The 21,706-nt window shown below is 51.3% G+C and overlaps 2 protein-coding genes across 5 annotated transcripts in view; one reads left to right on the plus strand and one right to left on the minus strand.

Annotated features, from left to right (window-relative positions):
• Positions 1–5,356, minus strand: part of SCAMP2 (secretory carrier membrane protein 2) — a 33,316-nt gene extending 27,960 nt beyond the window's left edge. The window contains exon 1 of one of the 2 annotated variants that reach the window (XM_074392656.1): positions 5,178–5,356. In XM_074392656.1, coding sequence (XP_074248757.1) covers positions 5,178–5,234 — 57 coding nt within the window. In that variant the 5' untranslated portion in view covers positions 5,235–5,356. The remainder of the gene's footprint in view (positions 1–5,177) is intronic. The other variant, XM_003944773.4, reaches the window with a different exon arrangement.
• An 8,752-nt stretch (positions 5,357–14,108) lies between these two features.
• Positions 14,109–21,345, plus strand: MPI (mannose phosphate isomerase). 3 transcript variants are annotated; one of them, XM_010332769.3, is made up of 8 exons: positions 14,109–14,196; positions 14,631–14,758; positions 15,346–15,546; positions 16,617–16,758; positions 17,086–17,268; positions 19,266–19,439; positions 20,119–20,327; positions 20,616–21,345. In XM_010332769.3, the coding sequence occupies exons 1-8, from the start codon at positions 14,181–14,183 to the stop codon at positions 20,832–20,834; spliced, it is 1,272 nt and encodes a 423-aa protein (XP_010331071.2). In that variant the 5' UTR covers positions 14,109–14,180; the 3' UTR covers positions 20,835–21,345. The 3 variants fall into 3 exon arrangements, with proteins under 3 accessions (XP_010331071.2, XP_010331072.2, XP_003944823.2); XM_010332770.3 differs by having other exon boundaries at positions 14,130–14,228; XM_003944774.4 differs by lacking the exon at positions 14,109–14,196 and adding an exon at positions 14,259–14,538.
• The last annotated feature ends 361 nt before the right edge of the window (positions 21,346–21,706 follow it).

The raw sequence follows: 21,706 nt of genomic DNA on the forward strand, positions 1-21,706 counted from the left end.
GAGACAGAGTTTTGCTCTATTATCCTGGCCGGAGTGCAGTGGTACTCTCTCAGTTCACTGCAACCTCCACCTCCCAGGCTCAGGCGATCCTTCTGTCTCAGCCTCCTGAGTAGCTGAGTCTACAGGTGTGTACCACCATACCAGCTATTTTTTTTTTTTTTAAATTTTTTGTAGAGACGCGGTTTTGCCATGTTGCCCAGACCATTCTCGAACTCATGACCTCAAGTGATCTGCCTGCCTTGGCCTCCCAAAGTGCTGGGATTACAGGCGTGAGCTACTACTCCCGGCAAGCACCTGTTTGTTTTTTCAGCAATTCACAAGGCTTGGCCAGGCACGGTGGCTCACGCCTGTAATCCCAGTACTTTGGGACGCTGAGGTGGGCAAATCATGAGGTCAGGAGTCCAAGACCAGCCTGACCAACATGGTGAAACCCCATCTCTACTAAAGACACAAAAAAATTAGCTGGCGTGGTGGCACGCACCTGTAATCCCAGCTACTCAGGAGGCTGAGGCAGGAGAATTGCTTAAACCCAGGAGGCGGAGGTTGTAGTGAGCCGAGATTGCATCACTGCACTCCAGCCTGGGTGGCAGAGTGAGACTGTATCTTTAAAAAAAAAAAAAAAAGAAAAGGAGGCCGGGCGCGGTGGCTCACGCCTGTAAGACCAGTACTACTTTGGGAGGCCGAGGCGGGTGGATCACGAGGTCAAGAGATCGAGACCATCCTGGTCAACGTGGTGAAACCCTGTCTCTACTAAAAATACAAAAAATCAGCTGGGCATGGTGGGCGTGCCTGTAATCCCAGCTACTCGGGAGGCTGAGGCAGGAGAATTGCTTGAACCCAGGAGGCGGAGGCTGCAGTGACCAAGACTGCGCCATTGCATTTCAGCCTGGGTGACAAAGCGAGACTATGTCTCACAGAAAAAAAAAAAAAAAAAACTGTCTTGGCCGGGTGTGGTGGCTCACGCTTGTAATCCAAGCACTTTGGAGGCCAAGGCAGGCGGATCACCTGAGGTCGGGAGTTCAAGACCAGCCTGACCAACGTGGTGAAACCCCTACTTAAAAAAATAATAAAAATTTAAAAAAAAATTAAAAATAAATTTAAAAATTTAAAAAACTTGTCTTAAAAAAAACGCAAGAACTGTTTTCCAGTGGCAGGGCGGGGGTGGGGGGGGACGACGGGAAAAAAAAAAACCAAAGAAACAAACAATAATAAAAAATAAAAAATTTGAAAATTTAAAAAACAAAGCAGAAGCACAAGAAGATGTGTATTATTCCATTTCCTCAGGCCGGAGAAAACGGTAGCTTAGCTAATACTAATTTGTCACTTTCACCACTACCAGGACTCTCTCTCGAGAATGGTGACAACATGATAATGTTACATTCCATTCTTTCCTTAGCCAGCCTAAAATAGCCCCAGTGCCGTTTAACACCAACGTGTGAGCTTCAAAACCTTTAAACCAGCACAGTCCTGGGAATGAGACCCAGGTCAGCCCCTTCCTGTTGCTAAACAGCTGATGACTCTGACACAAACGATCCCCACTGAGGTCTTGGGTTTCCTCATCTCTAAACTGAAGAAGTTAGAATAGAGTTCTGGGAATATTCTCAGCTCTAACCGTCAACCGTGGACTCTGAACACTAGGTCTATTTTTGCAATCCACCATTACATTGCGTGACAGAAATAAAAACGACGGTTCTAGAGAGTGACTAGGTGTGACTGTTTCTGAGTCTATCGCCTCTCCACCTGCTCTCTCCTGAACTTGGTGCCAACACCCTGAGTAAATGAAGCTGGGCTCACACCCAGGCACCCAAGGGCTGCACCTCCCAACGTCGCAGCCCTGGCAGTCAAGGAAGCAGACACCACCATCTCAAGGAAGCGGCTGGCAGCTCTGACCAGGAGCTCAGAGGTCTCACATCCAAAGCTGCTTCTCCCCACACCACTGAGTGCCAAGAGGAAAAGCCCAGCCCAGGATGAGGAGGAGCAAATCGCAGCCAGCCAGCTGGCTTCTTCCCACCCAGGACTCCCCACCAGATGTGGCTAGGTGACAGGACCACAGCTGCTTCCGGTCATGCCATATCCTGGGGCTGCCTGATGGACAGACTGTCCTGCTAAAATGCAGAAGTTACTTCTTTTTTTTTTTTTGAGACGGAGTTTCGCTCTTGTTACCCAGGCTGGAGTGCAATGGCACGATCTCGGCTCACCGCAACCTCCGCCTCTGGGTTCAGGCAATTCTCCTGCCTCAGCCTCCCGAGTAGCCGGGACTACAGGCGTGTGCCACCATGCCCAGCTAATTTTTGTATTTTTAGTAGAGACCGGGTTTCACCATGTTGACCAGGATGGTCTCGATCTCTTGACCTCGTGATCCACCTGCCTCAGCCTCCCAAAGTGCTGGGATTACAGGCGTGAGCCACCGCGCCCAGCAGAAGTTACTTCTACCACAGTTTGCACAGTCATTTTTAGGGCTAGAGATGAGGTTGAAGGCTTTCAAGCAGCTACGAACACAGGGTAGAACTGTCTTTTCCACTGCTAGCACTGGAGAAAAACTCTCTGCATCTTTAGACAACTGACTACCTCTGTCAGACAGCAGCAGACTTTTTATTTCTGATTCTGACAAAACACACACACACACACACACACACACACACACACACACACACACGAGAGAAAATCATCACATACCACATACCCCATAAGGCTCCAAGATCCTACTAAAACCCAAACCCCAGTATTATACAGCAGTTTTGTAGTTAAAGTCTGTTACCAGATGACATTGGCAGAAAAAAAAATGCAAATGTTCTTCCTTTACTCAATGAATAGGGGTGACTGTTACATAAAAGGCAAGGTCCTTTCGAAGGCTCTGTCAAGAAGCATTAAGCTACAAGAGGAATGTTCAAAATTCCCTGATGTTCTAAGAAACAAGCCATCAGCATTCGCCCTGAGGGCTCCTGTTGGCTAAGACACCCTGAGACCAGTAAAGCAGCAAAACATTTTCACTCTCCTGACAGCGTATAATTATTTAGTTCAGGTCTCCTTTCATTTTGTTCTGACCCTTGAAGTGATTCAAAGTGGAAAAACTCATGCTGTGAACGGCAGGAAGGACTCCTTCAAGGACTTCTCTGACACCTGCAGGAAACTTAAAAGCTGCCAGTGACCAAAATAAAGGACAAGCAGGGTGAGTTATGTGCCCGATGACATCCTGACAGAGCAGAACGTCAGGGCTCATAATTTCACCAGCCAGCACAAACAAGGTTCCCTAGAACACGTTTTGAGCAGATGTGAAACAAGAGGCACAGGAGCTCTGACGCTAACGGGAGTTCAGCCCCGCGTGGTAGAAAAAGATCATCCCTGTGCTCTCAGCTCAAAGGCAGAAAGGTGTGGGCTTTAAATAGGAAGACTGTGCTGTGGCTCATGCCTGCAATCCCAGCACTCTGGGAGGCTGAGGCCAGAAGATTGCTTGAGACCAAGATTTCAAGACCAGCCTGGGCAACACAGTGAGACCCCTTCTCTATAAAAATTTTTTTTTCAAAGGAGTTAGGCCCAGTGGCACATGCCCGTAGTCCCAGCTACTCAGAAGGCTGAGGTGGGAGGATTATTTGACCCCTGGAGGTCAAGGCTGCCATGACCTCTACTGTGCTACAGCCTGGGCGACAGAGTGAGACCCTGTCTTAAGAAAGAAAGAGGCCAGGAGTGGTGGCTCACACCTGTAATCCCAGGGAGGCCGAGTTGGGTAAATCATCTGAGGTCGGGAGTTCAAGACCAGCCTGACCAACATGGAGAAACCCTGTCTCTACCAAAAATACAAAATTAGCTGGGCATGGTGGTGCAGCCCTGTAATCCCAACTGCTCGGGAGACTGAGGCAGGAGAATCGCTTGTACCCAGTAGGCGGAGGTTGCAGTAATCTGAGATTGCGATTGCACTCCAGCCTGGGCAACAAGAGTGAAACTCTGTCAGCAAAGAGAAAAGAAAAGAAGGAAGGAAGGAGAAAGAAAGAGAAAGAAGAAAGAAAGCAAGAAGAGAAGAGAAAAGAAAAGAGAAAGAAAGGAAAGAACAAAGAGTGAGCCTAGGCGTGGTGGCTCACGCCTGTAATCCCAGCACTCTGGGAGGCTACGGTGGGTAGATCACTTGAGGCCAGGAGTTTGAGGCCAGTCTGGCTAACTAGGTGAAACCCCGTCTCTACTAAAAATACAAAATTAGCCGGGTATGGTGGTGCACACCTGTAATTCCAGTTTCTTGGGAGGCTGAAGCACAAGAATCACTTGAACCCAGGAGGTTGAGGCTACAGTGAGCCAAGATTGTGCTACTACACTCCTGCCTGGGCAACAGAGCAAGACCCTGTCTCCAAAAAAAAAAAAAAAAAAAATGCAGGGAGGCTGTTTCTTCCTCAATTGCTGTTCAAAAGGTCAGGCCAACTCACAGGTCAGTGCATCTTAACTATGCTGTCACCACACACGGGTCCATCAGACAAACGTTCCCTGTGGGTCCAGACTCTTTTAGAGCCACCCTCATCTCTCCTCTCTCCCTAACTCGGGATCTCGGGTCAAAACCCACTCCAAACTAGACCCATGGCCAAAGTGTGGAATTTTTATCAAGGCCATTTTTCAACTTAGGCTACCTTCTCTCCCTCTCCCAGCCTTCTTTCCCTGACAAATCTCAGGGGCTCTCCTGTATTTTATACACTAGTTCGGCTGGTGGTGGAGCGGTGGCAGGTGTCCTGGGCTCTTTCCACATTTTCCAACCCCACCAGAGGCTTCACCAACTCCTCATTATGTGGCTGTCACCCCCTCTCCTAAGGTGACTCAAGACAGGTGTGTACCCAAGAATGAGGGAATGTGACAGCCACATTTCGATTCTCCGTGAAGCGAGGGAACCTCCCTAAGGGTGCGACCGTGTCTGCTCCAGCCACGTTCCCCAGCACAGCCCAGTCGGACCGACTACCTCTCTGGGTACTAGAAGACCCCACTCCCTCCAAGACTTCAGCGCCCCGCCTCCTCTGCAGTTCCACCTGCTGCTAGTCCCGCCCTCCACGCGTTACGATAGGTCACACCTCAAAGTCCGCTCTCCCATTGGGTACATGACCCGTCCGTCCTAGCCACGTCTCCCGGCTCTGGCAAAGTAGGCTCGGGCGGCGGCCCTTGGCCCTAGAGAAATCTGGGAGCTGGGTGGAGCGGGAGGGCTCTACCTGGAAGGGGTTTACGTCCATTGGGTCCGCGAAGGGGTTGGTGTCGAAAAGCGACATGGCGATCGGGGGCCGGCGGGCAAGCTCCTAGAACGCTGCTGCCTCCGGGCACCCAGACCCAGCGGCGCTTCGTGTTGACCCTCCACTTCCGGGATCGAGGCAGCAGTTCTGGCGGTGGCCTGGCGCCCTCCCCCGAGGGGCGTGGCTCTGTGACGTCACTGAGGTCAGCTCCGCCCCCCTGCCCAGGCCACGAGAGTGCGAGGGCTGGGGGCATTCGGCTTCCGTCCACAACTGCGCTCTGCTGGGGTTTTGGGGGTCTCGGCCGAGGGTCCACGGAGCCAGAGGCGTGGCCGGAGTCCTTCCCAACTGCCTATCAGTCTGATACCTTACAATTGTATGTTTCTAAAGCAAACTCTGAAAAATGGGACAGTAAAACAGCCCCTTCACTTCCCTGGAGAGCAAGTTTGGAAAGAAGTCCAAACCGGTCCAAGGGCCGAGGACAAAAGTGACAGGCGAGCGAGAGGCTTTGGGAGAACTAGGAAAACGTCTCCTCTGCAGAATGTGTTCCCGGAGAGAGAAAAGCAAGGACCATCCAGCAGCCCTGCACCCGAGCTGAGCCTGCTTCTTTTAGGGCTGCTCGTCCTCTGATGTCGTTTCATCGTTTTAGGGATGAGGGTTCCTGGGCGCATCAGCGTTGGGACTTGAACCTGGGAATCAAGCATTTAGTAAGTGAATGAAGGAATTCAGCAACGGAGCCTCCTCAATCATTGGGGAGGTGGCCGCTTCACTCGTCCACAACTCCGTTTTGTTTTTTTGTTTTACTGCGACAGGATCTCACTGTCTCCCAGGCTGGAGGGCAGTGAGGCGATCACTGCAGTGACGGCTCACTGCAGCCTCGAGCTCCAGGGCTCAAGCGATCCTCCCACCTCAGCCTCCTGAGTAGCTGGGACTACAGCTGGTCGTCACCATACCAGCTAATTTATGGATTTTTTGTAGAGATGGGAGTCTCACTGTGTTGCCCAGGCTCGTCTCAAACTCCCCGGCTGAAGTTATCTCCCGCCTTGGCTTCCTAAAGTTCTAGGATTATACTCATGATCCACTGCCTGGCCAAATCCACCTTATTTATTTAGATCTCTCTGATATTATTCATCTCTGCTGTCATCGAATCCCAGCCACTGTCATTTTCACCCTGGACTAATACAGTGCTGTTAATTGCTATTAAGTGCTGTTAATCTATTGTTTTATTATTTATTTATTGCTTTAATCTATTGTTTTCATGTTGTGATCAAAGATCTGTTTAAAGGGGGCAAAATTATCACAAAACTTCTTTTAAAAATTTCAATTAATTTCCATGAAGGGTTGGGTGTATGGCTCATGCCTGTAATCCCAGCACTTTGGGAGGCAGAAGTGGGAGGATCACTTGAAGCCAGGAGTTCAAGATCACCCTGGGCAACATATCAGGACCCTGTCTCTACAAGAAAAAAATAAATAAATAAAGAGGCCAGCCGTGGTGGTTCACGCCTGTAATCCCAGCACTTTGGGAGGCTGAGGCGGAGGGGATCACCTGAAGTCAGGAGTTCAAGATCAGCCTGGTGATCAACATGGTGAAACCTCGTCTATACGAAAATACAAAAATAAGCCAGACATGATGGTGGGTGCCTGTAATCCCAGCTACTTGGAAGGCTGAGGCAAGAGAATCACTTGAACCTGGTTGGGGGAGGTTGCAGTGAGCTGAGATCATACCACTGCACTCCAGCCTGGGCAAAAAGAGTGAAACCCTGTCTCAAAAAAAAAAAAAAAAAAAGGCCGGGCGCGGTGGCTCAGGCCTGTAATCCCAGCACTTTGGGAGTCCGAGGCGGGTGGATCACGAGGTCTAGAGTTCGAGACTATCCTGGTCGACATGGTGAAACCCCGTCTCTACTAAAAATACAAAAAATTAGCTGGGCATGGTGGCGCGTGCCTGTAATCCCAGCTACTCAGGAGGCTGAGGCAGGAGAATTGCCTGAACCCGGGAGGCGGAAGTTGCGGTGAGCCGAGATCGCGCCATCGCGCTCCAGCCTGGGTAACAGGAGCGAAACTCCGTCTCAAAAAAAAAAAAAAAAAAAAAAAAAAAAAAAATCCGTAAAGGCCCAAATTCTTTTTTTTTTTTTTTTTTTTTTTTAAGAGATGGAGTTTCACCATGTTGGCCAGGCTGGTCTTGAACTCTTGACCTCAGGTGATCTCAGTTGATCCACCCACCTTGACTTTCCAAAGTGCTGGGATTACAGGCATTGAGCCACTGCGCCTGGCCCCAAATTCTTAGTTTATCTTCAAGGTCCTAAAGGATCTGCCACTACCTTTCTCTCCTTCTGACCCCTTCTGGTGCCCAACCCCCAGCATTCCAGCCATGCTAGTGCTTTTCAGATCCACAGACTTTCCTTGTGCCCTCCTGTCTCAGGGCCTTTGCACATGTGTTCCCTCTACCTGGTATGCATTTAACCCATGCCCCACTGTCATCCTCCAGTTAACGTCTCCTTACCCTTCAAATGCAAGTTCAGATGCCTTTCTTCAGGGGTAGCTTCCCTTCATTCTCTTGTTTACATCAGCACCTCACACCCAACGTCAGCTCTCCTATCGCCCTGTACTTTTCCTTCACAATACCTATTGCAGACTGTAATTAATACTTGTGGGCCGGGCGCAGTGGCTCCAGCCTGTAATCCCAGCACTTTGGGAGGCCGAGGCGGGTGGATCACGAGGTCGAGAGATCGAGACCATCCCGGTCAACATGGTGAAACCCCGTCTCTACTAAAAATACAAAAAATTAGCTGGGCATGGTGGCGCGTGCCTGTAATCCCAGCTACTCAGGAGGCTGAGGCAGGAGAATTGCCTGAGCCCAGGAGGCGGAGGTTGCGGTGAGCCGAGATTGCGCCATTGCACTCCAGCCTGGGTAACAAGGGCGAAACTCCGTCTCAAAAAAAAAAAAAAAAAAAAAAAGATGGGGTTTCACCATGATGGCCAGGCTGGTCTTGAACTCCTGACCTCAAGTGATCCACCCACCTCAGCCTCCCAAAGTGCTAGGATTACAAAAAGCCTCCGTGCCCGGCCTTTTGTTTCTTTTTTGGGGCAGAGTCTCATTCTATTGTTCAAGCAATTTTCCTGCCTCAGCCTCCCAAGTAGCTGGGATTACAGGTGCGAACCACCATGCCCAGCTAATTTTTTTTGTATTTTAGTAGAGACGGGGTTTCACCACGTTGGCCAGGCTGGTCTCAAATTCCTGACTCAAGTGAGCCAGCTGCCTCTGCCTCCCAAAGGGCTGGGATTACAGGCGTGAGCTACCTACCACACCTGGCTGTCATATACCCTTGAGTTGTTTTCCAGAAACCCAGATCCCTATCAGATGGAAAACGCCTACTGCTGTCACATAGACCCCAGATAAGGGGGAAATAAGGCCTGACTCTGGCCATACCCAGTGTATAATGATGCAGGATTTTTATTTCAGCCGCTTTGCCAGTTGGAGGTCTCCAGCTGGTGACACCCTGCCCAGGCCTTGTTCAGGCCTGGGCTTGCTTCAGGATGCCCCATCTACTCACCCCACTGTGGGCCACGCTTGGCTTGCACTCCAGTGCAGATCCCTGTACTCAGCCCCTGGAGGAAGGAGGTGAGTTGGTGAGGAAGTATGGGGTCTGGCCACCATACCAAGCGCAGACACAGGAGTTGGCTCCATGCAGGGCTTGCAGCTGGACCAGGGGTGTCATATTGAGGGGAACATGGTGGTGTCTGAACAGGAATGCCTGTGACCCCAAAGCCCCAGAAGGGATGTTACAGCATGCTAATAGCTCTTTTCCTCCTGCTGTCCAGAGCTCAATGGACAGCAGCCAGTGTGTTAACAGCTCTGTCAGTCCCGTCGCCCCATTCCAGCCTGTAGTTCAGGACTGGCTTGGTCCCACCACTGCTTTGCATCACATGAGGCAGCTGACCTCTGCCAGTGGAAGGCAGAGAACGAGTGATACAACCTTCTTTTTACCCATGTTCAGTGGGTCCCAAGTTCTTGTCCCACATCCAAGAAGAATGAGCTTACGTTGAGAATTGAAGGGTGAGGAGGACAAAGAGCTTTATTGAGCCACTAAACAGCTTTCAGTGAAAAGGACGATGCACGGGGGGTTGTCCACCTGAAGTAGGGTGGTCTTCCTCTCAGTGTGGCTGAGTTTGGGGCTTTTATGGGCTCAGAATGGGGGAGTACCTGCTGATTGGTTTGTGAGTATGCAAAAAAGGCTAAAACAAAGGCAGCACTCAAAGATAGGCACAACGGTGTAAGAAACCAATTAGGGAAGGGTTGATATATGTAAAATAGGTGAAGGTTGAGGATCAATCAGAGGAAAGTGCACCAAACAGGAAGAGAAATTCTCAATCCAGTCCATGGATTTACCCAGAACTTGTAGCTTGGCTTTCAGGCTTTGAAGGTTTGTTTTCACTGGGGACCTGTCTCTGTCTGCCTAAGATTTGTCTGCTTCCTGCCGTTATTATAACAATAAAAGTTAGCTGCAGCCAGGTGCAGTAGCTTACATCTGTAATCCCAGCTCTTTGGGAGGCTGAGGACAGTGGATCCCTTGAGCTCAGGAATTCGAGACTAGCCTGGGCTATGTGGCAAAACTCTATCTCTACAAAAAATTACAAAAATTAGCCAAGCGTGGTGGTGTAGTGCCAGCTACTCAGGAGGCACTTGAGCTCAGGAGGTGGAGGTTGCAGTGAGCTCTGACCTTGCCACTGCACTCCAGCCTTTGAGACTCTGTTCCCGCCCCCCCAAAAAAGGCTGCCATTATAGCTTGAACCCTTAGCTGGGCACTGGCAGAAATGCGAAGCTGAATTAGACATATCGTTTAGAAGGGAAGAGAGAGAGGAAAGTGTATTGTCACTAGATAATAGAGTGTGATCAGTTCTACTAGATTGTTGACCTAAAAGGAAGAGGCTGAGTCACAAAATATAAAGTTACTTGATTCACAGTGAGACAGCTGTCCATAAGACACAGACCCGAGTAACCTTGGATATGAGCTCTATTAGGCCTTTGTTACAAAGTTTGGTTTTTTTTTTTTTTTTTTAGATGGAGTCATGCTCTGTCACTCAGGCTGGAGTGCAGGATGCGATCTCAGCTCACTGTACCTCCCAGGTTCAAGCAATTCTCCTGCCTCAGTCCCCCTGAGTAGCTGGGATTACAGGCACATGCCACCACATCTGACTAATTTTTTTTGTCTATTTAGTAGAGACCAGGTTTCACTATGTTGGCCAGGCTGGTCCCACACTCCTGACCTTGTAATCTGCCCGCCTCGGCCTCCCAAAATGCTGGACTCACAGGCGTGAATCACTTTTTTTTTTCTTTTTTTTTTTTTTTGAGACAGAGTCTCACTCTGTTGCCCAGGCTGGAGTACAGTGGCATGATCTTGGCTCACTGCAACCTCCACCTTCTGGGTTCAAATGATTCTCTGGCCTCAGCCTCCTGAGTAGGGGATTACAGGTGCCCACCCCCACCCCTACACTGGCCAATTTTTGTATTTTTAGTAGAGACGGAGTTTCGCCATGTTGTCCAGGCTGATCTCGAACTTCTGACCTCAGGTGATCTGCCTGCCTCAGCCTCCCAAAGTGCTAGGATTACAGGTGTGAGCCACCGTGCCCAGCTATTTTTGTAATTATAGTAGAGACAGGGTTTCACCATGTTGGCCAGGATAGTCTCAATCTCCTGACCTTGTAGTCCACCTACCTCAGCTTCCCAAAGTGCTGGGATTATAGGCGTGAGCCACCGTGTCCAGCCCACAATATGTTTTTAAAGGCAAAAGGCAGAGACAAGGAGTGGGCTGATACAGTCTTTTGTCAGGAATTCTCATTGGTTTACTGAAATAGCACTGACTAGTGATTGGCAATGTACTGTTAAGCCCTGGGATATGGGTTACAGTATCCTTGTGGTATTACTAGGTTAATTTATACCTAGTTGTGGCAAATAGCAAGCAGTTTGAAGAGACAAATAAATAGCTCAAAAGGAAGAGAGAATGTGCTTGCTGTCCGCCATTTTAATGTTGTTACCGAATTGAACTTGGGCCTGCTTTCCTAGGGTGCAGAAAAAGCCAAACACTGGCTAGGCACAGTGGCTCACACCTATACTCCCAGCACCTTGAGTGGTTGAGGTAGGAGGATCACTTGAGGCCAGGAGTTCGAGACCAGCCTGGCCACATAGTGAGACCCAATCTCTCTCTCTCTCTCTGTCTCTCTCTTTTTTTTTTTTTTTTGTGGAGACCTCGTCTCACTCTGTCGCCTGTGCTGGAGTGCAGTGGTGCGATCTCAGCTCGCTGCAACCTCCGCCTCCCAGGTTCAAGTGATTCTCCTGCCTCAGCCTCCTGAGTAGCTGGGATTACAGGTGCGTGCCACCATGCCTGGCTAATTTTTGTATTTTTAGTAGAGACGGGGTTTCACCACGTTGGTCAGGCTGGTCTCGAACTCCTGACTTCCTCAGTCTCCCAAAATGCTGGGATTTCAGGCGCGAGCCACTGCACCCGGCAGAGACCCAATCTCTTTAACTAAAAAATAAAAAAATTAGCAGGGTGTGGTGGCATGTGCCTATAATCCCAACTACTCAAGAGGCTGAGGTGAGAGGATCACTTGAATCTTGGAAGTAGAGGCTGCAATGAACTGTGATTACCACTGCACTCCAGCCTGAGCAACAGAGGAAGACTCTGTTTCAAAGGAAAAAAAAAAAAAAAGGCCAAACAGTGACACTGGGACTTGCAGCAAAAGAAAGTGAGACAACTATTGCAGATGCCACGCAAGGAAAATCAGGCAGCTAATGCTTAAGACCTGAACTCCACAATGGCTTACGAGCAAGGGTTTTTAAAACCCAGGAGGCGGAGGTTGCAGTGAGTGGAGATTGTGCTACTACACTCCAATCTGGGCAATGGAGCAAGAAGCCTTCTCAAAAAAAAAAAAAAACAAAACAACAACGGTGGTTTAATTGACTCACTGTTCTACATGGCTGGGGAGGCCTCAGGAACTTATAATCATGACAGAAGGTGAAGGGGAAGCAAGGCACGTCTTAGACGGCAGCAGGAGAGAGTGAGAGTGAGGAAGTGCCATACTTTAAAACCGTCAGCTCTGGCCCGGCTTGGTGGCTCGTGCCTGTAATCCCAGCACTTTGGGAGGCTGAAGCAGGGGGATCACCTGAGGTCAGGAGTTCAAGACCAGCCTGGCCAACACGGTGAAACCCTGTCTCTACTAAAAATACAAAAATTAGCAGGGCATGGTGGTGGGTACCTGTAATCCCAGCTACTTGGGAGGCTCAGGCAGGAGGATTAGTTGAACCCAGGAGGCAGAGGTTGCAGTGAGCCGAGATCAAACCATTGCACTCCAGCCTGGTGGACAAGAGCAAGACTCAGTCTTTAAAAAAAAGGAAAATAAATAAATAAAATAAAACCATCAGCTCAGGTGAGAACTCGCTATCATGAGAACGGCATGGGAGAACCATCCAGTCACTTCCCACCATGTCCTTCTCTCGACATGTGGGGATTACAATTCGAGATGAGATTTGGGTGGGGACACAGAGCTGAACCATATCACTTGGGGAGTGGAGATGAGGGGAAGGAGTGGTATTCCAAAGTAGAAATTATTGAGCTACGTTGTTTCATGAGTCTTGTGTTATCCATTTTATTATTCTTTAGTGTGTGGTAAAGCTTCCTTTGACATGCAGGCTGATTTATCTGAGCCAGAGGACCCCAGGGGAGGTGAGGTAGATACCCACACCTGGGCAGACCATTACAGGGAAAACAGCACCCCCTCTTTCCCCTGGGCACATGAGGTAGAGACTGTGGGAATCAGGGTATTGCCAGGATGATGAAGGTAGAGTCGGGAACTGTAACCCCTCATTCCAGGTTCCCTGGAGTTTTACTGCTGTGCTCCTGAGTCCCTCCAGCTGACTGCCCTCCTCCTAGGAAGCTGTTGACTGGGGAGGTCTGGATGTCAACGCCTTTCTCCACAGGATATAGCAAGATTACTGCAGAGCCAAGGCCCAACCCCATCCTTCCCCATGCATAGCTCTTGGTAACTCCCCTGACTTCTCTGTGTGCAGCTTGTAAGCAGCTCAGCCTGGAGGAGGAGTTGGGGTTCTGACTTTCCGCAGCACCTGGGACAGGAAGGATCAGAGGAGCACAGAGCACTGACTACGTTGCAGGTGTCCCACATCATCCCATCTGACCCTCCAACAAGCGTGTCTGGCTGGCATCATTCACCCCTTTCTACAAAGCTCAGAGAAGTGAAGGGCCTTGCATGTGACTTTTACCATCATCACTAGTATGTCCCTATTCACATCACAGCAATTCTTTGCTCAAATCTCTAACTGCTGAGCACTGAGTAACACCCAGTCCTCACAATAGCCTGCCAAGCTCTGCCCTCGCCTCTCATCTCTGACATCCTCACTGCCCCTCTCTTGCTCACTCTGCTCCAGCCACAGTGGCCTCCTTGCTGGTCACTCCCGAACATGCCCGGCACAGTCCCACATTGCCGCCTTGCTCTGGCACCCGCTGTGGCTGTTTTCTTCCTGGCAGAACACTCCTGCCTTCCTCACTTCAATGAGGCTTGCCCAGACAGCCTTTGAAATTCTGCAAACTGCCTCCCACTTCTACCTGCTCCCCCTTACTTTTTGTGGCCTTGACCTTTCAACACACTACGTGATTTGCTTACAATACTTGTCGGTCTTGCCTTCACCAGAAGGTGAGCGCCCTACAAAGGCAGAGGGAAGGCTATCTTGCTTTCTGATGTATCCTCCAGCCCTTAGAACTGTCCGTGGTACTTAGCTGGTTTTCATTCCTCCGGCGACGGGAGGAATGAATGAATGCAGAGACCGAAAATTGAGGCCGGGAGCCTCTGGTCTGGTGCCCTGGGGCCGGGCGGAACGCTGAGGGAACTACATTTCCCGTGAAGCTCTGGGAGCAGAGGGCCGCGGGGTCTGCCGGGAAAGGCTTACGAGCTTAAGTTAAGCGTTAAGGGGCGAGTATGGCTGTTCCGCGAGGTGAGCCATTGGCCGTGGTGTCGGCGAGTGTGGTAGGTGGGGCGCGTCCTGGGGACGAATCCTGGGATGGTCGGCCACGTTGAGTCCACTCCTGGGGCTCCGCGGAAAGATGGGTGGGCGCCAGGCAGAGGAGGGGCCACCTGCAATGGGGATTGACCTCCGGGGGGAGGGGGCCTGACGGACGGTGCCTTGGGGTGAGTACCGCCCGCTCCCTCCTCGCCACGCGGCCTCAGGTCAGCGCAAGGTCCTTGCTGCCCATCTGACAGCTGGGAACATCGAGGCCTGCAGCGAAGGCGGGTCGCACCCAGCAGCCTACAAACCCCTTGTTTGACTCTGTCCCACGTGAGCACCCCCAGCTCTTGGCTGGTTTCCCGGGACACTAAGGTGGGGCCTGAGGAGTGGAGCGGCAGCTGACCCTCTGTCTGTACCCCCAGTGTTCCCACTTTCCTGTGCCGTGCAGCAGTATGCCTGGGGGAAGATGGGTTCTAACAGCGAAGTGGCGCGGCTGCTGGCCAGCAGTGACCCACTGACCCGGATCGCAGAGGACAAGCCCTATGCAGAGGTGAGCCCCGGGCCCTATTCCAGCCTACTCTCCCCGCAGGTCAGGAGGAAGGGCCCAAGACAAGTCATAAGAATCAGCTGGGAAGGGCGACGCAGCAAGGAGGGAGGAGCCGCACTTGGCTCTTCAGGCTGATGGACTATCGTGGCACCATAAGAGGAGAGGTTTTATCATAACAGGCTGAGATTTCCAGCACTCTCCTCCCCCAGCCACTCTTAGCACTTAGTGAATTTTAATTCCTCCCTCTTTGACAATTAAGTTTTTTTACTTCAACTTTTTTTTTTTTTTTGCATTTTTATTAACCTAAAATATTTCTCCTATTTCTGCCTTTTTAGTGGAGAAAAAGCCAAAGCATAGGAAGGCTTTCGCCTCTGTTTCTGAAACTGGAAGATGTATGTTAACCCCTCACAGGGCCTGGGTCTGCTGCCTCTCTGTATGTCCATGATGGCATGAACATTTGTATTCAGGCCTGGGAGGCCTTTCCTAGGACTCAGTTGCCCTGTGGGGAGCACAGCACAACCGTTTGGGACAGGCCAACTCAGGGTGCCAGGTTTCTTCCCCCTCCCCTCCCACATTTCTTGTCTTTCCAGTTGTGGATGGGGACTCACCCCCGAGGGGATGCCAAGATCCTTGACAACCGCATCTCACAGAAAACCCTCGGACAGTGGATTGCTGAGAACCAGGACAGCTTGGGCTCAAAGGTCAAGGACACCTTTAATGGCAACCTGCCCTTCCTCTTCAAAGTGCTCTCAGTCGAAACAGCCCTATCCATCCAGGCACACCCTAACAAGGTAAAGGACAGAGTAGAGAGTAGGGTGCAGAGGTCAGGGTAGAGTAAGGCTATGCTAAGGCCCTCCCATGACTTTTACTGCCGCTTTTACCCCACCCATGCCAGGCTCCTGCGCAAGGCCAAATCCAGGCTGACAACTCCCAATTTAGCTCTGCAAAGCCAGATGGTGGTGACACATGCAGCAACTAAGTCTAAGCAAACAGCTGACTGGCCTGTGCCAGGGGTTTCTCTAAGCTCATTCCAAGGGGCTTGTTCCTGGTCTTCCCTCACCTAGCCTAGGTCTATTCATATCTGCCATTTACTCATCTGCTTTCAGGAAGAGTTCAACTTGCAGGGCAGGGCAGATACCCTTAGCTCCACCCCATGGAGTCTCCCTATGCAAGCCTGAGTCCCATCCTAAGTAATTGTGGATCCAAACTCCTTTTTGTTTTTTCTGAGACGGAGTCTCGCTCTGTCACCCAGGCTGGAGTGCAATGGCGTGATCTCGGCTCACTGCTACCTCCTCCTCCTGGTTCAAGCAATTCTCCTGCCTCAGCTTCCCAAATAGCTGGGATTTACAGGTATGTGCCACCGTGCCTGGCTAATTTTTGTATCTTTAGTAGAGACGGGGTTTCACCATGTTGGCCTGGCTGGTGTCAAACTCCTGACCTCAAGTGATCTGCCTGCCTCAGCCTCCCAAAGTGCTGGGATTATAGGTGTGAGCCTCTGCACCCAGCCAAAACTCCTTATTTCTAGATACACAAAGTAAGACCCAGAGAATGGAGGGATTTGTCCAAAGCCAAAAAGCTTGTTCACGTCAGAGGTTAGCCTGGTGTTTGGGTTTCCTGATTCACAGACCAAGCCTCTTAGAATCCACCCCAGCTCTCCCCTGGATTTGGCCCATTTCCCTACCCTGGGTAGGCTGAACTCCAAGTTTCTGCATCATGCTTTAACTGGGCTCCTTGCCGGAGGTAGGCAGCCACTGCCATCCTGCGACTGAGGAGGGTAGAGAGCAGGGGCTGGGTAGCAATGGTGTCCCTGCTAGTTAATGGCTACCCTCACCATCCTCCTGTTTCCCTGGCCACCCCACAGGAGCTGGCAGAGAAGCTACACCTCCAGGCTCCACAGCACTACCCCGATGCCAACCATAAGCCAGAGATGGCCATTGCCCTCACCCCCTTCCAGGGCTTGTGTGGCTTCCGGCCAGTTGAGGAGATTGTAACCTTTCTGAAGAGTAAGTTGGGCAGAATGCTGAGGGCATGTGTATTGGGCCAGGGATACCTAGGGAATCCAGATGATAGTAGGAACATTGGCGAAGAATAGAGGTCACATGTCACAGGCACTGAAGGGCCTCATGAAGCAGTTTTTGGAGCCAGTGGGTCAGACCAGGCTCAGGTGTGGTTGCCAAGGGCTGGTGGTGAGTGATTGGTTTCCACTGCAAAGTTTGCTTAACACTGCTGGCTCTTTGGTTAGGGCTGGGATGGGAAGGCCTCTTCCAACTCCTTACTTGTGTGGGTTCTTACCATTCCTGATATGGGCCCTGGGCCTGGCCTTCCTGTAGAGGTGCCTGAGTTCCAGGTCCTGATTGGAGATGATGCAGCAACACACCTGAAGCAGAGCATGAGCCGTGACTCCCAGGCTGTGGCCTCTGCTCTGAAGAGCTGTTTCTCCCACCTGATGAAGAGTGAGAAGAAGGTGGTGGTGGAACAGCTCAACCTGTTGGTGAAGCGGATCTCGCAGCAAGGTGGGCATGGTTATATTCCTGGGTGGGTGCCGAGCTCTGGCCTGGGCTCCCCTGCAGATACCAGACTCCGGGGACAGGGTTCTCAATTCCTCTGCCCAAGTGGAACACTAGAAGGGGCCCAGCTTAGATGCCCTGTTGGCAACTTAGCATTGCTTTCCTAGTCTTTGTGGGGCAGGGCCCTTGGCTGAGTGCTGTTTCCCAACCAGTCATCTTCTCCAGATGGCTGGAGGCAGACTGGCATAGAAGACTTTTTTTTTTTTGAGACAGAGTCTCGCTCTGTTGCCCAGACTGGAGTGCACTGGCATGATCTTAGCTCACTGCAACATCCGCTTTCTGGGTTCAAGCAATTCTGCCTCAGCCTCCTGAGTAGCTGGGACTAAAGGCGCACACCACCATGGCCGGCTAATTTTTTGTATGTTAGTAGAGACAGGGTTTCACCATGTTAGCCAGGATGGTCTCGATCTCCTGACCTCATGATCTGCCCACCTTGGCCTCCCAAAGTGCTGGGATTACAGGCGTGAGCCACCGCGCCCGGCCGGCATAGAAGACTCAGGATGCCTTCCAAGTAGGCATGCTGAGATTTTCGCCAGCCTCACAGCAGCCCTCCATGGAGGAACTTGTATCTTGGAGCTAAAGAGGCAGGAAGGGGACAAGAGCATCCTCCCTCTCCTGGAAAGGCCTGATGCCTCCAGCGCTCAGTCATTTGATCTTTCCTGTACCTGCTGTGTGCCTGACCCTGTGCTAAGAAGAGTTCAGGAAATGACTGTGATGGGTGTGGTCATGTCACCCCAAAGGTGGGGAGTCAACACAAGCAGTAAGAAACACAAAGCAGAACAGACTCCCAGCAGTGAGCTTATGCGGCGCAGCTGATGAGGTCTCAACTTCTTTCCCTGCTACCTTTGAGCCTTAGGGCACCATTTATTTTACACAAGCATATTTTTTCCTGTTCCGTGTGTGTGTGTGTGCGCGCGCGCGCGCGCTTTCATTTTTTGAGACAGGTTCTTTCTCTGTTGCCCCAGGCTGGAGTGCAGTGGCGTGATCTTGGCTCACTGCAACCTCTGCCTCCTGGGTTCAAGCAATTCTACTGCCTCAGCCTCCCGAGTAGCGAGATTACAGGCATGTGCCACCATGCCCAGCTCATTTTTTATATTTTCGTACAGATGGGGTTTTACCATGTTGCCCAGGCTGGTCTCAAACTTCTGAGCTCAGGCAATCTGCCTGCCTTATCCTCCCAAAGTGCTGGGATTACAGGCATGAGCCACCATGCCAGACCCCCTACCTCACTTTAAAGAAGCTTGGCTGGGCATTGTGGCTCATGCCTGTAATCCCAGCACTTTTGTGAGGCTGAGGCAGGTGGATCACTTGAGGTCAGGAGTTTGAGACCAGCCTGGCCGACATGGCAAAACCCCATCTCTACTAAAAATGCAAAAATTAGCCAGGCGAGGCGGAAATTGCAGTGAGCTGAGATTGTGCCACTGCACTCTGGCCCGGGTGATAGAGCAAGGCTCCATCTAAAATACAAAAACAAAATTGGCCAGGCATGGTAGCGTGTGCCTGTAATCCAAACTACTTGGGAGGCTGAGGCATGAGAATCACTTGAACCTGGGACGGGGAGGTTAGAGTGAGTCTAGATCGCACCACTGCACTCCAGCTTGGGAGACAGAGAAAGACTGTCTTTAAAAAAAATAAAAAATTAAAAAATTAAAAAGCCTGCCCTTGCCACTCTACCCAGGCTGAGCTATCGTCTCCAGGGCACATTTTGGCCCTTGGCACATTCTGCTTCATGCTGTCTGGAGTGGCCTTAGATGGCATTTGTATGGCGTATCAAGCAAGGCTGGAGCCCAAAGGGCTGAAGGTGTGGCCAGAAGGACGGGGCTCCTTTGGCTTCTGGATTCCTGTGGGCAGGGAACTTTTCCCAGGACTCCCTGGCTAAGGTGGGGCTATGAACAGCACTGAGTATCCCCCTAAGTGACCTTGGGGTGCTCTGTGACCCTCAGTGGCTGCCGGAAACAACATGGAGGACATCTCTGGGGAGCTTTTGATGCAGCTGCACCAGCAGTACCCCGGTGATATCGGCTGCTTTGCCATCTACTTCCTGAACCTGCTTACCCTGAAGCCTGGGGAGGCCATGTTTCTGGAGGCCAACGTGCCCCATGCCTACCTGAACGGAGGTGAGTCTCATTTCAGCAGTGAGCCCCACTGCCATCCCTCCTGGGCCTTGTTTCCCTAACTAGACAAAAGAGGGAGAAGGGTGGTCAAGGAGACCTCCAAGGGCCACACAGCGCTGACCTCTGAGGGTTCCTGGGTGCAGCAGGAAACAGCTGGTAGGGATGATGAATGCATTTAGCATTGAACAAGGCTTGAATCCTGCCACCAAACCTGTGTCATGCTACTGATTTTAAGCCCCGCTAGCCAGTGTGGGAACCACGCTTTGAACCCAGGCTATACTGGGTCAAAGCTGTTCTATTTCACAGCCTTTGCCTGCCTGTCCTACCCACCCAGGGATTTTTACACTAAAATATGGATGTTGCCACAGAAGGATGCCACCTTTTGACTGTTGGCTGCTTATCCACACATGCCTCATGCACAGGATTCTGTGCCCGAAGTTGGAGATGAGAGTTGGGGCTCCCCAACCCCCACGGGTTAACATGACTCCCCTCTGACAATAATGGGTGACCTGTCACTTGTTTTTGATATTTGATTATCTTAGCCCCATTATCCCAGAGAATACAATTCATGGAAGTTTTTGCCTAACTTGGCATGGGGTTCAAGGAGCTCAGGTTAAGAGGCCCAGAGCTGGAGAGCCAAGTCATACTTCACCAGCTTAGCACATGACAACTGTCTCTCCAGACTGCGTGGAGTGCATGGCGTGTTCAGACAACACAGTGCGTGCTGGCCTGACACCCAAGTTCATTGACGTGCCAACCCTGTGTGAAATGCTCAGCTATACCCCTAGCTCCAGCAAGGACAGGCTCTTTCTCCCAACACGGAGTCAGGAAGACCCCTACCTCTCAATCTATGACCCCCCTGTGCCAGACTTCACCATTATGAAGATGGAGGTGAGTGAGGGGCCATGGCAGGTGTCCTTCGTGTGCCATGAAAATCTCTGGCAAGGGTCACGATGTGGAGGACACCTGGGGTTGGGTCTCCTGTCAAGCCCACTTGGTGGAGGGTGGCCCCAGGGCCTGCTCCCTCCTCCCTGTACCAGGGACCAGGCCTCCATGCTGACTGAGCCTGGGTTGTGGGAGAAGATGGCAGAGCTCTCCCTTGTGCCCTGGGGACTGTCCTGGGCCCATGAACTGATGACAGCAGAGTCGAAGCTGCACTTATCGTTTCCCCCTGCCCAGGTCCCCGGCTCCGTCACTGAATACAAGGTCTTGGCACTGGACTCTGCCAGCATCCTTCTGATGGTACAGGGAGCAGTGACAGCCAGCACACCCACAGCCCAGACGCCAATCCCTCTGCAGCGTGGCGGCGTGCTCTTCATTGGGGCCAATGAGAGTGTCTCACTGAAGCTTACTGAGCCGAAGAACCTGCTGATATTCCGTGCCTGCTGTTTGCTGTAGAGGCCACAGCCTCCCTAGCTGTCCTCTGCCAGTCACCCTGAATTCCAGCCAGCCTCACCTCAGGCCCAGCTCAAGCCCCCTTCCTTGCTCTGGACCCCTTAGGTATACCCTGGAAGAGCTGGGGTGGAGGAGGGAGCCTGAAGGTAGTGACTCCTGAACACACCTAGATGGAACCATCTTTGGGGAGGAGAGGCCCGTGTGAGGGGTCTGACACTTTCCGTCTTCTCTCTCCACTCTTTGCTACACCTGAGCCAGGCTCTTGCCAACTCTGCTCTAGCCTATGGCTCCAGGCTAGCCGGCAAAATCCGTGACCCAGCATTAGCTCAGCATCTGTCGGAGCAAGAGGTCTGGTAATTTCCAAGAACAGTGTTCTTGCCCTGGGACTACCCATTTCCTCAGCTGCGGAGGAGGAAAGGGAAAGGGAAGGCCTGTGGACTGACATTGTTTACACCCTCTTGTTCTGTCAAAGCAATTAAAAGTCACTTGTGTTGAGGCTGTGGGGTAATGAGCACTCAGCCTTTGGGGTACCTGTTCCTAAAATGGGCCGAAAGTGCCCTCCTTGCATGATGCCCCAGTTTTTGCGTTATGCCTACTTCACAGTTTTCTGGGGGTGGGTAAACTATACTCCAGAACACTTGTATGGGAAGGAGTGGAAGAGGAAGCCAGCTTCAGCCTCAGAGGCACAGCTGCAAGCAGGCCTTGGGTCCTCCAGCCCTACAGAGAGAAGGTGGCTCAAAGGATACACCAATCATCAGTGCAAGATGCTTCGCTCCTGTTTTTCAATTGGCCCTAGAGCAGGGGTCAGCAAACCAGGCTGGCAGGCCAGTTCTGGCCAAACCTGTTCATTTATATACTGTCTGGCTGCTTTTAAG

The sequence above is a fragment of the Saimiri boliviensis genome, chromosome 2 (genome assembly GCF_048565385.1).
Source record: "Saimiri boliviensis isolate mSaiBol1 chromosome 2, mSaiBol1.pri, whole genome shotgun sequence".
NCBI classification, from domain to species: domain Eukaryota; kingdom Metazoa; phylum Chordata; class Mammalia; order Primates; family Cebidae; genus Saimiri; species Saimiri boliviensis.